The 15,049-nt window shown below is 51.7% G+C and overlaps 1 protein-coding gene and 1 long non-coding RNA gene across 3 annotated transcripts in view; one reads left to right on the top strand and one right to left on the bottom strand.

The window, feature by feature from the left end:
* Positions 1 to 4,496, bottom strand: part of LOC110216847 (uncharacterized) — a 21,589-nt gene extending 17,093 nt beyond the window's left edge. The window contains exon 1 of the long non-coding RNA XR_002326891.2: positions 4,407 to 4,496. This is a non-coding gene — a long non-coding RNA (uncharacterized LOC110216847). The remainder of the gene's footprint in view (positions 1 to 4,406) is intronic.
* Positions 4,468 to 15,049, top strand: N4BP3 (NEDD4 binding protein 3). Of its 2 annotated transcripts, none has more exons than XM_020998853.2 (5): positions 4,468 to 4,820; positions 11,267 to 11,662; positions 11,910 to 12,452; positions 12,700 to 12,942; positions 13,990 to 15,049. In XM_020998853.2, exons 2-5 carry the CDS (start codon positions 11,297 to 11,299, stop codon positions 14,521 to 14,523), a joined length of 1,686 nt encoding a protein of 561 aa, XP_020854512.1. In that variant the 5' UTR covers positions 4,468 to 4,820; positions 11,267 to 11,296; the 3' UTR covers positions 14,524 to 15,049. The 2 variants fall into 2 exon arrangements, with proteins under 2 accessions (XP_020854512.1, XP_020854513.1); XM_020998854.2 differs by lacking the exon at positions 4,468 to 4,820 and adding an exon at positions 10,434 to 10,715.

Here is a 15,049-nt window from a genome sequence, read left to right as displayed (position 1 = left end):
ATCAAATGTGTGAGGAAGAAAACAAGGTGGCTAGGAGTTTATTACCGATAAGGAAGGTTCCAGACACCTCAGTGGAACGGTGGGACAGGGGACAATCAGGCTTGGGGGAGATAAGGCTGGTCTGGAGAAGGATGAGAGTGTGGGGAAGGGGACAGAGGAAGGAGTTTTTCTCTTAGGCAGAGAGTGGTTCTGAATCACAGGGATGGGTGGAAGGGGAGTCCCCAGAGGCAGCAATTTGATAGCGCTTGGGGCATGCCCAGGACAGAGAAGTTCAGTCTACTCCAAGGTTCGAATTAGAATGGTCTTCTGCAGCCCCTCACTCTGAGCTGGAGCCCACTTCTCTGCTGACATTATTTGTTGGACAGGAAACCTATCAACTTTTATCAATCATTGACAAATATTTACTGAGTGTTTACTTTGTGTGAGACACTGCGTTTGATGCCAGTCCAAGAAAGAGCTATAAGGCACGATCCCTTACCTCCGACAGTTTACTTTAGAGGAGGGGAATACTCTTTCTGTGCTTCCCAATATGGCACAGATCCCCAGGCCAGGTAGCATCAATAATTGCAGTCCACTGCAGCGGAAAGTCAGTCTTGACAGAGGGCAGTGACCAACATGGGACCCTGAGAGATGGTAGCCTGGGGCTAGTTAAATGACAGGTATTCTCCCTGAAGAGGGTAGAAATTATGCCACCCTTGGATGTCAGGACCAGGGACAAAGCCCTGGTTGCCCTGTGCTAGTTCTAACTTTATCTGAACAGGCTTCTCCTTTTCCTGCTTCTGTCTCTTGCTCATCTTGTTCATTCTGCTCGGAATGTTTTCTACCTCCAATTGCAAGGCTACCTCTGACGTGTAGCTGTCTCTGGTCCCCCAAGGTATGTTGGACTGATCATATTTTTTATTATTCTATATTCTTCCTCTGCCTCATAACCCCTAACCCTGTTTTTCACCCTCACTGTGATCCCCAATCCTTCCACCTCTCAGATATTTCCCAGGCCATTACTCCTGCACTGGCTGTATTCTCTTTCCTTCCCTCCCTTCACGATGGTGAACTGGTTCAGCTTTACGCCCCTTTATTTATCCTTTCATTAATAAAGCCTTGCCAAGTCCAAACCTAGGGTTACTCCAACCGCAACCTGCCTTCATTCCTTTTCACGTGTTGCTGAACAAAACTGGAGAAAAGAATGAAATCATGCTGACTGGGAACACTACAAATTTATATTACTAATTTCAACTGGGCCCTCATTGTGGCAACCCAGTCCTTTGATACCTCTCTAATTGATTCACTCTCCCATTCACCACAGTGGCCAATCTTTTGTATCCCTTCCTAAGCGTCGCTCCCACCATCATCTCAGTTGAGGACTATGTCGAATATTTCACCAAAAAATTTGAAATCATTTGCTGAGAGCTCCCCCTCTTCCCTCCTCCTCCTCCCTCAAATATCTTTCTCCACTATCTCCTCTTTCACTGGTCTCACATGGAGAGGTGGCCCTTCTCCTTGCCAAGGCAAAGACTTCTACACACATTCTTAGTCCCATTTTATCTTCTCTTCTCCAGGAGACTGTTCCTTCACTCTCTCACTGATCTTCAATCTCTCCCTGTCTACTGGTTGTTTCTCCGCTGCCTACGAACGCAGCCATGTCTCCTCCATCTTTAAAAAACAACATCAAACAAACGAACAAAAACACCACCAAACTCGAGGCAGATAGGCGGTGAAGCGGACAGAGCGCCGGGCCTCATGTCAAGAAGACCTGAGTCCAGATCTGGTCTCAGATACTTGCTATCTGCGTGACCCTGGACAAATAACTTAACCTCAGTTTCCTCAACCTTTTGTGGCAGGTGCTGTTATTATCCTCATTTCACTCAGAGAGGGGATCCAGAGGCCTACCTTGCTGGCTTGTGAAGATCAAAGGAGATAATGCTTGTAAAGCGCTTAGCAGAGTGCCTGGCATGCACCAGGACTCTGGTGAGGAACCTTCGGCCTCGAGGTCACATGTGGCCCTCTAGGTCTGTCACGTTTGAATTCCAGTCAAAGGGCTGCACCCAAGGACCTAGAGGGCCACACGAGGCCTCGAGGCTGCAGGTTCCCCACCTCTAGGTGAAATATAAATGCTTTATTCCCTTCTCCTCCCTCCCATCCCACCCACCTCTCTCCTCTTTGTGGTTAATCTGTTTGAAAGTCCATCCACATGGGGTGCCTCTGCTTCCTAGTCTTTCACTTGCCAGCCCTCGGAAATCTGCTTCTGACTTCAACTACCCAACCAAAAAGACTTTCTCCAAATTTACCAACAATCTCCTAGTCGCCAGATCCAGTCGTCTTTTCTCACTTTTCACCCTTCTTGACTTCTCTGCGGACTTAGAAACCATCAAGTGCTCTCTTCTAGATACTCCCTTCTCTCTAGTTTTCTTGCCACTTCTCCCTCCTGCTTCTCCTCCTACCTGTCTCAGTCATCTTTCCTGGATCTTCATCCAGGTCGAAATGGCTAACTGTAGGTTTTCTGGCCTTGGCCTTCTTTTCTTTTCCCTCTAAACTACCTTGCTTGGTCATCTCATCAGCTCCCCTGGGTTCAATTATCACCTCTATGGAGATGATTCTCAGATCTATTCTACTCAGATCGGACCTCGGATCTATGGTTCTAGAACTCAGAGAGTGGGAGGTGGGGGATACTCTGGTTCATAGCTTCCCCACAAGGAGGGTGATGATGATGCTGGACCTCAATTATCCCGGACCTCTTATCCAGCCCTAACCTCTTTCTTGACTTCTACCATTAACTACCTATTGACCATCTCAAACTGGACGTCCCATGGACATCTGAAATTCAGTCCATCCAAACCTGAATTCATCATTTCCCTCCATGACACTTCCCTGTCCTCCCTTCTTCTGAACTTCCCTAGTATTTTCATTCCTATCTCCACAGCATCTCTGGTTCCCTCCTTTCCCATCACCGCCCTGGTACAGGTTCTCGTCACCTGGACTACAGCAATAGCTGTCTGGTTGGTTTCCCTGCCTCTAGTCTTTCTCCACTCTATCACATCCTCTGCTCAATTGTCAGAGGGATCTTAAAGTGCAGGTCTGATGACGTCAACTCCCTACGCAACAAAACTCCCAGTAGCTCCCCATTACCTCCAAGATCAAATCTAAAAACCTGTTTGGCTTTTAAAGCCCTCTAAAGCCTGGCTCCTTCCTAACATTACAATCGTCTCATGATTTATTTACTTCCAGGTATTCTACAGTCAAGCAATACTGTCTGCCTTGCAATTCCTCATACATATAACACATTCTACCTCTAGCAAGTATATGTATGAAGTGACATTTGAACTCAGGTCTTCCTGAGACTTGAGGTCCAGTGTTCTATCCATTGTACCACCTAGCTTCCTGACTCCATGTACAAGTGAGTATATTTGGGAAAGTATTCACTGGCCTCGGAGAACCAGTTTGGAGTTCCAGTTCTGACATCTGCTCATCAAGTAAATATAGGTAAGACACAATCCCTGTGACACTCAGGTTTTGTTTTGTTTTTCACCTCTAGAGTGAAGAGAGGAATATTAGTACTAGCTACCTAACAACGTTATTGTAAGAAAGCATTTGTAATCCTTAAAATACTATTAAAATGTAATGTATTATTAAATGGACTGCCAACCTCTGAGTCAGGAAAACTTAGGTTCAAATCCCTTCTCTGACCCATGCTAACTGTGAGTCTGTGACCTGAGGCAAATCAACGTCTTAATGCCTTAGACTTTCTCGGAGCAGAGAATCTGAAGAATCTGCATTGGTAGAAGGCATTTACTCATGTGAAGTTCTCTGTCCCAAGAATATCACCAGTCCAGGACAAGCAAATGCTCAAATGGCTGAGATCTCTCCAACAAAGCAGATGCCAAAGGCATATATATATATATATATTATATATTATATATATATATATATATGTATATATATATATATATATGTATATATATATATATACGTATATATATATACATGTATACAGACATACATATTCATGTACATTTATGTATGGGTGTGAGACTTGTGTATTTTTTTAAGCATGTATGCCTGTAGGGTTTTCAGAATCTCAAAGAAAATTATCTTTGTTTTATATGCAGTATTACTGGGTGGAAGAGGGAAGAAGAAATAATAAAGAGGTAGGCTAAGAAGCACTTTACTTTTAATAGCCGGTTCTGCCAGGAGCCAGGCATACAACTCAGAAATTCACAGCTCCCAAGCATGGGCTCTGTCCCACCCACCTCCTGCAGCTGGGTCAGAAGAAGGGGTGTGCCTAGGGCGCGCCAAGGGGGCAGCAGGATGGGGCAAGAGCCTCGCTGGAATTAGTATATTCCAAAGAGGAGGGGTGAGAGAGATGGTTCTAAGAATCTGCCTCTGCTAGGAGAGTGGGAGGCGGGGGATACCTTGGCCCACAGTTTCCGGACAAGGAGGGAGGTGGTGCTGCTGGACTTCGCTTACTCCATTCTTGCTTTGCCGGAGAGGCTGGCTGTTTGACTATTCTAGGACCCGTCCAGGTCTCAAATTCTGGGACTGAGTCAGGCCGGGTTTTCCCTCTGCCTCTGGGAACGGAGCGAACTACTCCGGATCGCCGGCTCTGGCTCCGGTTCCTGAACCGGACCGTGTTTTCTCTGTGTCCCTGCGGCAGAGCCGGTGGCTGGGGTTTCAGTGCCTTCTAGAGCCAGGAGCCTGGAGCAAAGAGGGTTCGAATCTCAGAGAGGGAAGAGGCTGCTGTGCCATCGGAGAGCTGAAACCTCGAAGCCCGGTCCCAGACCCAGGACCCGGTAGGCTGGCAAGGAACGAGAGCCAGCGCCAACATGGTGAGTGTGCCTGGCTGAGCCTCTGGACTGGGAGAAACGGTGCGCAGCGGCACATCCCGCCCTGTCTCCGGTACCCCCAAGGAGAACTCCCTGTGTGACCTTGGGCAAATCGCCCCTCTTCTTGGAGTCTCAGTTTCCCCCTCTGTAAAATGAGGTTAGCAGGAAAGGAGGAGGCTAGATTTAAGAAATCTCCAAGTGCCCTGCCAGGATTCTTATTTATTGAGGGTTTTCAGTGGCTCAGTCCCGCGACACCGGCGGGGTGTTGCGGAAAGGGGTTTAGGATTCTGGGCTTCAGGGCTCTGTTGGGGTTCTCCCTTGCAGCCTCGACAGCCCCCAGCCCCTGGCCCCCGACCGTACTTGTCCTCTAAGAGCTCCGGCAGGATAATGGCTCAATCTGGCCAGCCAATCTTGGGACTCAAAGGCCAGCGCCCCCCTCTCCTCCCCAACCCCAGCCCTGGCTCAGCCCTGGGGACCATGGAAGGTGGGAGGGGCAGGGAAGAGCTGTATTATACCCCAGGTCTGTTCACAGAGAGCAGCTGCTCCAGGAATGCGGATTGGTGATCCGGGGTGGCCCGTCTCATGTGCCCTACCCATGGCCAAGTCTATTTGCATCCTGTGAGACATCCTTGAGGGGAACCCCACCACTGACCTTGCCTTGCTTCCCCATCCCCCCCGCCAGCCAGTCCCTGGCGCCCCAGGCTGAGTGGGAGGGAAGACACCCCCCTATACCTCCCCCCACCCCAGGCATAGTTGCTGAAAACCCCATTAAGAGCTCTAGATGACCTAGGACCTAGAGCTAGGTGGGTCACCTTCACCTGAGTCTGGGTGGAAGCTGTAACGAAAGGCTAGGTGGGCTGGGACAGGTGGCCTGGCACACTGACCAAAATCTGCTTAGAGCTGTGGCTCCCAGTGTGGGAAGGTTTGTGAGGCTGTCCTGGGCTGGGCGCCTACTAGACCGGAGCAGACATGGGTGGGGACAGTTCCCTCCCCTGCCTCTTGGGGCTGGCCGTTTGGCTGGGTTACCCGCTGGACTTGCCTGCTGAGCCACCCCTTCCTTCTGGCTGTCCGAGAAGGGGAGTGGAGGCTGGAAGGGGTTGGAATTTCCTGTTGTGTGTTTGTACATGTGTGTATACACACATGCATGTACATGTGTGTATATTCACATATACACCAATGCACACATGCATATGTATATATATGCACGTGTATACATGCACAACCATACATATTTACAACCCCATCTGGTGTTCTATGTACATATACATATATATGCATATATTTACACATGCACACATGTGCATATATATGTATACATCTATGTATTACAAATATATTCTCTCCAAAAGCTGTTCTCCCCTTCCTTCAGGTAGCCCAGGATTTCACAGTGAAGGCTTTCTGCTTTTTGCGTAGCGGCTCTGGCTTGTGAAAGAGGTATTGGGAGTTCAGGGTCAGAGTGGGACATGATCTCTGTCCACTACAGGATCCCAGCCAGAGCGCTCAGAGCTGGGAAACTGCATTGACCCCATTGCTCAGATGGGGAAAATTAAGGTTTTGAGTAATGAGACAAGTGGAAGGTGGAATTAGAAGTCTGGGAGTTCCCTTCTTCCTGCCCCCACACCCTAGTTCTTCAGCTAGAGACCCAAGGGGCTAGAATTCCCCCAGGGCATTTTTCCATCTCCCTCCTGGGGACTCAGCCTTCCCCGGCTGAGCAATGGATAAAATGCATCAGTATCACTTCATGGGCTCAGAAGGCTTTGGCTGGGTACCCAAAGAATACAAATGGCCCCTTCCCAGTTCAAGGGCCTGGAATCTCTGTCTAGCTTGTCTGTGATCACAGAATCATCCTGGAAGGGACCTTGTAATTTAATCAATGGCCCTCTCAATCTTCTCCAGAGAGACCTGTAGGGAGGCAAGATTTACATTCTCTGTATCAAATGGGTGCCTCAGATACTAGGGTCTCTTCTCTCTCTGTCTTCTTCCCCATCTTGACTAAGGGGAGGCCTCCTATCCCTTTTAGTCCTGGCCTCAGCTTCAAAGTCTGATGTGGGGGCTGTACTGTGAGGGAGATCAGGCAGCTGGCTGTTGGGATCAGTGTCCCTTTGAAAGGACCCTGCCCGCTCCCCAGTCCCAGCCTCCTATCTGGAGCCACAGTGACATTCTGGGCCCCTGCCCAGCCCCATTCCTCTGGAGAGTGAGTGACATTTCCAGTTTCTCCTCTCAGCTTCACCGTCTTCCCCTCAGGCCAGAGCTGTCTTTGCAAAACAATCCCTCCAGCAGGTGGTGGGGCCTTTCTGTGAATGAGACCCCCAGCCTTCTGTAGTTAAGGGGCTAGCCTCCTCCTATGCCATAGTTCCCCTAGCCCAACTTGGTCTCCCTGCTAAATGAGGCTTAGCTAGGAGTTGGGGTTGGGTGGGAAGACTGACTGAATGGTCTGTGATGCTCAAGAGCTAGATTTGACTGGTCTTCAAGTTTGAGGGACCTTAGAAATCTGAAGAAATAGTGGAGACTCACTCCCCCAGTGAATGACTTCTGGGGGTCAGCTTTTGTCTCTCAGCCCATAGAAAGGTGCTAGCAGTGGGCATGGAGGTAGCTCAGATATTGTGTGTCCATCTCTCTGGGGGGACTTGTCCTAGAGGGACTCCATGGATGGAATTCTAGATGGAATCACTCTGACAGTGATGCATGTCAGAGATGGAAAAAATCCTGGTGACCATTAAGTCTAGCCCCTTCCCTTTGCAGAGGAGGAAATTGAGGACTGGGAGGGATTTGGCCTCGGTAATACTTTTGGCCTGGGAATGAAGAGCAGAGTTTAGCCTGGGGTGGGTAGAGGGGACAAATTGGATTTGCCCTACCCGAGGAAGCCTCCTCTGGCTGCCTATGGGGACCATGAGGAGGCCCTGATTCACCTCCAAGGCTCCAGTTTACTCATCCTAATCCCAGGAGCTGGTCAGGAAGCTCTGTTCTCCCTTCTTCCCTCCCTGCCTCCCCACCCCCCTTGGGTGGCTAATCCCAGGTTGCTCCCTTTCCTGCCCTACCCCTGAGTTCTTAGCTCTGATGGCTCTAGGCAACAGCCTGGAATGTGTGTGTGGAGGGGGGGAGGCTTAGGGGGTGGAAGGTGGACCTCAACAAGCAGCTGAAGGTTTGGGGGAGGGGCCGAGGATATGGAATCCCTTTAAATTGAGGGATTAAACTTGCCCCCAGAGCTCTGCGTTCCTTGGAGTTCCTTCTGTCCTAGGGCCTGCCCATTGGGGTCCCTCGGGGAAGACTGAGACCAGAGGATGGTCCTGAGACTGACTCTTTCCATCTCCAGCCAGCCCAGCCCAGTTCAAGTCACCAAATCCTTACAGAATTCCTGGTGCAGTGGAATGGGGGCTGGATTTGGAGTTTGAGGACCTGGGTTCAAATCCAGCTCTGCTATTTACTATCTGTATGACATTGAGTAAGTCACTTAACATCTCTAGGTCTCAATTATCTTAGCTCTAAAATGAAGGGATGAGAGTAGATGGCCTTTGAGGTCCCTTTCAGCTCTGTTCACTGCAGAGTATAGTAAAGCAGACCCAAACCCTATACGCTAGGAAACCTTGCTTTATTCCCCGGCCTGGCTCTAGCCCCAGGGTGTGTACGTGTATGAATGTGCACTCATGTTACTTTCTTCATGTGTGTGGCTTCAGCCAAAGCACTCTCGCTTCTGCTTCTGCTGTTCTACCTCTCACTTTCAGGCTCTCAGACTCCTGGATTGAGACTCAGATCCAGAGAGCAGAGTCTGGGTTGTCAGAATTAGAATCAAGGCGATGTGCCTCTCCCCCATTTCCTGCCCCACCCCAAGTAATCTCTTCCTAGGAATTCAGTGTCTGGACTAAGGGTGAGAAGGAATACCAGCACATGGGCCGTCTCTGATAGTTGGATGCCAGAATGAAGAAAATGGCCTTTGACAGAGGGAGTCTGGCCCTTTCGGCCAACCTGAGATCCAAAGGATGACAAACTGTCCCCTTTCCCTGTGAATCCCCTCTGGATGTTGTCCGCCTCTGGACGGGAGGCAAAAGTGGATAGGGTCTTGGCCTTTGAGTCAGGAAGGCATGAGTTCATATTCTGTTTCAGACTCTTACTAGCTGAGTGACCTTGGGCAAGTCATTTGACTTTTCTGTGCCCCAGTTTACCTAGAAGACGAGAGGTTTGGACTTAATGGCCACAAAAGTCCCTTCCAGCCCTACTTCTATGAACCAATGCTCTATGATGCTATGGTTGTTAGAAGAGTAACAAAGACACAGAAAAGGCCTAGGCTTGTGTCAATCCAGTAGAGAACGGAAATGAAGAGTCCTGGCCCTTGGCATGCCTTTGAACAGAGTCACTGAACGGAGTCACTTCGGGGCTTCCCCAGGCTCTGCCTCACCCTCTCTCTGCCCCTCCCTTCATTTCCACTCTCCTGCTCAAGCTCTCCCCCCCACCCAACACCGCCAGCACCCTTCGTGGCTGGGGGTTGCACAGGCAGGGGCAAGAATGTGCCTGAGGGTGACTGGGTGAATGATGCCCGGGTCATCATGGCCTAGGAGGCGGGGCTGGCCTGTGTAGGTGCCTGTGTATACATGTGTATGCTTCTGACATGGAGAGTCTACTCTGAGGAGAACACAGTGGCTGACACAGTGGGCTTCTAACAAATGCTTGTGAATTAAATGAAAAAGGAGTTGGAAGAAAACACTGATTTGGAATCAGAACCTGGGCTCAAATCACTGGGCTCTCTGTTGTGTGACCCTGGTCAAGTTACCTGTTCTCTCTCTGGGCTTCTGTTTCCTTTTCCTTAGAATTAGGCGTTCCAAGTAGGTGATCTTCCAGGTTCCTTTTAGCTGTAGTTGCTGTGACCCAAACCAGGAGAGAGAACTCCTGAGTTCTTGTTCTATCTGCAGGAGATACCTTGCTTCACACACCAGCACCCCCAACCCCTGGCATGGCAGGGCCTCCAAAAATTCCACCCACAGTGAGAGGCCTGAGTAATAGATGGGAAATAAGGCCCAGAAATAAGGAGGGAGATTGGAGAGGAAACCTGCTTCTCATCGCCTCCACTCCCATCCAGACCAAGACTTTTCTCTTGTTGTTGTTTTTGTTGTTGTGGAACACTGGAAAATGAGGGGTGGGGGAAGTCCCCTGCGTGGTAGGAAAAACAAACAGGAATCTTTCCCCAAAGCCTGTACCTTTTTTTTTTTTTTAAAGGCTTTCAAGTCCCTGACTTGGGGGTGGGAGCTCATTGATTCGTAGATCTCCACATACATACATTGTCTTTCAAAAACACAAAAGCTGGAAATGGTTCAGGAGAATGGAGCTTGGAGTGGGGTAGGGGTGGGGGGAGCTGGCTTTGTTTGGGGGGATGGGGAGGAAGGGAGGATCTGGAAACCATCAAGGGGATAAGCTCCCAGGTGCATCCCCTTCTGTCCTTGAGTGAGTGGAAGCCTGGGGTCTGAGGGTCTGAGGAGCTTAGGGTTCTGTGTGTGATTGTTTTCTTGTGAGGGTGGCATGAGTAAGTAAGCAGCGCCCCCCCCCCAACACATGCACACCTGCTCCGGATGCCACTGCCCATTGTCCAGCTCCATCCTTCCTCCCTCCAGGCCCTTCCTGTTTGTGTCTCTCCAGCTGTGGGACCCAGGGCCCTACCCTCTTCCCTGGGCTTCCCTTGGGGCCCTTCACCAGGGAGGGTGAAGGCATGGACTGGACTGTATCTGTTTCCCTACACTTTCTTCCTGTCTGCACCCCTTCTCCCGCAAAGCCCTTCTGCCCAGCTTCAGCTGGGTCCCAGAAGGGAGAAGAAAACAGAGGTCAACTCTGCAAGGAGCAGGTCTGGGCTCAGAGAGAATCCCCTGCCCACACTCCTACCTGCTCCATTGTGTACTTGGACTTCTCCTGTGTGTGAGTGACAGGCCTGAGTCTAGTCTCAGGTTTTCAAGGGCAGCACCTGCTTCCCCAGCCCTCCTCCAGCCCCTCAGAGTAGATCCAGCTTAGAATATGGAAGGGGGGAGAAGGAGCACAGGGAGGGAGGACTGTAGGCCCTAAGAGTCTTCGTTGTACTTGGTTACTGCTGCTGGCTAGGATGTACTTGCCGTAGGGAATGGGCAGACGTGGTCAAAGGCCTCCCCCTCATCCCCCACTCATGAGAATCTGGATTGGGGGGGAGGAGGGAATTTGGATCACCAAGACTTGAGACCTAGCTCTGCCTGGTGTTGGGAGGGGGTTTGTGAATGACAGAGTGGGTGAGGGCACCTTTAGCTTGGGGACAGAGGAGCTGCGCTCTGGAATGGTGGCATCATGGGCCAGGTAAGGCAGAGCTTCTCAGGAATGGGGCAGAGAATGGCAAAGGAGCTCTACGTTTCTTACGGTAAAGTTGTATATACGTAAGGGAAATGTGTCTTGGAAGGGGTTGGGGGGGAGTGCCCCTCTGATCTTGCTTTTGGTTTCCCCAGAGCCGGTCCTCACAGCCCTGCTGAAGCTTCATGGCAGCAGCCCAGAGACCTCCCCGAGCCAGTGACACTGCCCTCCACGCCATGGGCAGCGTGGGTAGCCTGCTGGAGAGACAGGACTTCTCCCCTGAGGAGCTGCGGGCTGCCCTAGGCAGTGCCCGAAGCTCACGCCAGCCCGATGGGCTCCTTCGGAAGGGTTTGAGCCAGCGAGAGCTCCTCAGCTACCTTCACCTGGCCAAGAAGGACTCCAAGGCCACCAAACGCTGGCCATCAGGGGGGTCTCACCGGCAGGGGGATGATGACCACCATAGCAACTACTCTGGTCTCTACTACCGGGAGCACCCCCGAGGGGCTGACTTCACCAAGACTTCCCTGCCTGAGCGGGGCCGCTTTGATAAGGTGAGGGAGCAGAAGCTGGAGACTGCTGGGTCCGGGGTAAGAGCAGGAGGAGAGGGGCTTCTTCTCTGCTTGCATGGCTGAAGGAATTTCACCAATAAGGAAGAGTGCCCAGGGCGTGATGTTGAGACAGGAAAAAAGAGGCTCCACCTCTGGGGGTGTCCACTCCAAGCAGGTGGGTGGGGGAACCTCTGAGGATGGGCAGAGGAGGCATGAACAAGGGCCCTTTCTCCTCCCTTTCTCCATCCAGTGCCGCATCCGACCCTCGGTCTTCAAACCAACGGTAGGTACAGGGAAGAACTTCCTGTCCATGCAGAGCCTGGCAGCCCACAAGGGCCAGAAGTTGTGGAAGAGCAATGGTAGCCTCCATACACTTGTGTGCAACCCACCCCTGAGCCCCGGTCCCCAGGCCAGCCGTGCTCGGGCCCAGCTGCTGCAGGCACTAAGTCTGGACGAAGGTGGCCCCGACCCTGGCCTGTCTGATTCCTCCAGTGGTGGCAGCGGCGGCCCTGGCCCCTTCAGTGCCTCTGTGGGACATGTCAACCACCTTGGGGGCTCCCTGGACCGAGCTGCCCGAAGCCCTAAGGAACAGGCAATGATAACTGCTGGTGAAATGGGGCCATTGGCCACTCTGAGTTGCCTGCCCGAGCCCCCACCCCCCTACGACTTCACTTACACTGCTCAGATGGCCCAAGACACAGTACCCCTGAGGCAGGGCCAGCCTGGGGTTGGGGTACTGTCGGAGCTGAAAGGAGGCCTCAGTCACGATGATGGCCCCAGTCCTTTTGCACAGGTGAGGGCTATACCCCCCAACCCTCCTTTGGCAACCTGTCCTCCTCCTCTCTCTCCCCATCTGAACTCTATCCTCATGTTCTTTCCTCTCTTCATCTGTTCCTCCCACCATCCTTCCCCTCTCTTGCTCTGTTGGGATGTGTGGGGATTTCCGGAGAGCCTGTCCTTAGTAGGGCTGTGTCCAGGTCCAGGGAGGGAGGTTTGTGTCTGTGGGCCGGTCTCCCCTGATTCCCTGATCTCTCCCCCAGGAGCTGGAGGACAGGCAGCAGCTGTGGCTGGCCGAACTGAAGCGGCTCTATGACGAGAAGCTGCAGGAGATAGCCCAGAAGGCCGAACGGAATGAACGAAGCCTCCAGCTGCAGCTGTTCATTTCTCAGCAGGAGCAGCGGAAGCTGCGGAAGGAGCTCAGTGCCCTCCAGGGCCTGGCCAAGGAGCCTCCACACTCCCCAGAGAGCACCAGTCCCAGTCTGGAGGAGGAGGCCAAGTGGGAGGTGAGGGGGAGCTGGTAACCAGCACTTACTGGAGGCCCAGCCCAGAACAGCCCCTGACCCAGGGCTGGAAGACTGTGGCCGAGATTCAGTGATACCTTCTGTTAGAAGACCCCGTTCTGCTTTGAGGAAGGAATACTGGTTCTAGAATTAGATGTCTTGGGTTCAAATCCAGTTCTGTGTGACTTCGGACAAATCATGTAGCCTTCCTGAGCCTCAGTTTCCTTATCTGAAAAATGAGAGGGCTAGACTCAATGGCCTAAGAGATCTCCTCCTGCCCTATATCTGCAATCCTGATTTGGTGACCTCTAAGGCTCCTTCCGGCTCTAAATTTTTGAGTCTATGGGCTGTGTGGCCTTGATCAAGTCACTTCTTGCCTGGTCTGTTTTTTTTTTTTCTGTAAAATGAAGGGGTTGGACTAGACCAGGAGCTCCCAACTTGGTCTGTGTGTATATATACCCCAGAATGGTACAAGAAGCTTGTCAAGGGGGCATAGGAAAGATTTGGTAAACAGTCGTATTATCCCATTGAAATGAATATATTTTATTTCTTATGTACACATGTATGGTAAGCTCCAGAATTTGTTTCCTTGTATATTCTCTAGGGAGTATTGGAAGGTTAACTGAAAGCCAGTGGGTGTGGTGCCCAAAAAAGTTTAGGGAAACCCATGTTCTAGATGGTTCCTTTCAACTCTAGATCCTATAATCTGCTGATTCTTCAACCTAAATATCAGGTGGGGAGGAAGGAGCTAGGCTGAGGGAGCCATGTACCCGGAGAGGAGGTACAGGGGTAGGAGTAGCTCCCAAAGGTAAAAACACACCTACAAAAGGTGGAAGGCTAGAGAAAAAACAACTCACACTTCTGGGGCGCTTCAGAATTTACCAATCATTATCTACAACAATCCCCAGAGAACTGCATTATATTATCCCAGTTTTACAGATGAAGAAAGGAAGACTCCTCCAGCTTCTAAGTCAGAGAGAGCTCTAGAGACCCCTCCTTCATTCATTCTCCCCACTCCCATCTTCTCTAATGCCTCCCTCTTTCTTTTAGGTGGGTCAGAAGACTTCAGAAATCTCTCTGTTAAAGCAGCAGTTGCGGGAGGCCCAGGCAGAGCTGGCCCAAAAGCTAGCAGAGATCTTCAGCCTGAAGACAAAACTCCGAAGCAGTCGGGCCCAGGCCGAGGCCAAGGACAGTGAGCTGGCCCGCCTCCGAGATACCCTCTGCCACCAGAGCCCCCAGGATGGCCCAGGCCCAGTAGAACTGCCTGATGGGGGCTGTGAAACAGATGATTCCAAGAGCCAGGGACTTCGGGGGGAAGTGGGCAGTGGTGGGGCAGAGCGGCTGTGGACCGAGCTGCAACGGGAGCGCCAGCAGGGCAGGGAGCAGGCCTTGCTCTTTGAGCAGGAGCGGAGGACATGGCAGGAGGAGAAGAACAGGGTCCTGCGTTACCAGCGGGAGATCCAGGTGAGCTACATGGAGATGTACCACCGCAATCAGACTCTGGAGCAGGAGCTGAGGGAGCTGAGGGAGCTGAGGGCACCACAGGCGCCCTGGAGCCCACGGCTTGAGTCCTCCAAGATCTGAGTGACACTGGAGCTGAGTAGCTGGCTGCCGCAGGACCCCCCCAGGGATAGTCCTTGGAAAAAGTGGGGAGGGTGCCCCCTTCTCTCTCTCCCCATTCCACTGCAGGGTCCCAGGCCCTGAGGAAGGATAGGATGGATAGCCCCATGCAGGGCTAGGCCAGGCCTGGGAGGAGGGCTTCCAGTGTGGGCACTGCCCTCATTTTGGTGCTTGGAAGCAAAAGCTCAGGGGTGCTTTTCTCCCCCTTCATCATATGTCCACATGTGTCCCAGCCATGCCAAGCCTAACCACTCCCTGGATTGGCTATGTGATCTGCATCCCAGGCCCAGTGAAGAGGCAGGGAGGGTTAGACTGGAGTTCCCCATGATACAGAGCTTGGTGGGGGAAAGGGCTGAAACAGGAGAGGGAGCCTGAGACCATGAGCCCCTGTGTCGTGTCCTCCCTGACTCCCCATGGGCCAGCGTGAGGAGGCTTGGACACAGGTGCCTGCCCCTTAAAGAATAAAGCCATGTTTTGTTTTGTTTTTTAA

Source organism: Phascolarctos cinereus, unplaced genomic scaffold (assembly GCF_003287225.1).
Source record: "Phascolarctos cinereus isolate Bilbo 61053 unplaced genomic scaffold, phaCin_HiC Scaffold_2;HRSCAF=192, whole genome shotgun sequence".
Taxonomy (NCBI): domain Eukaryota; kingdom Metazoa; phylum Chordata; class Mammalia; order Diprotodontia; family Phascolarctidae; genus Phascolarctos; species Phascolarctos cinereus.
Note: the sequence above shows the minus strand (reverse complement) of the source record. Positions and strands in the feature narration are given on the sequence as shown.

Coding starts and splice junctions, on each gene's coding strand:
- N4BP3 (XM_020998853.2), top strand. CDS start 11,297: ATGGCAGCAGCCCAGAGACCTCCCCGAGCCAGTGACACTGCCCTCCAC. Junction 12,453..12,699: donor GCCCCAGTCCTTTTGCACAG/GTGAGGGCTATA, acceptor TCTCTCCCCCAG/GAGCTGGAGGACAGGCAGCA. Junction 12,943..13,989: donor AGGAGGAGGCCAAGTGGGAG/GTGAGGGGGAGC, acceptor TCTTTCTTTTAG/GTGGGTCAGAAGACTTCAGA.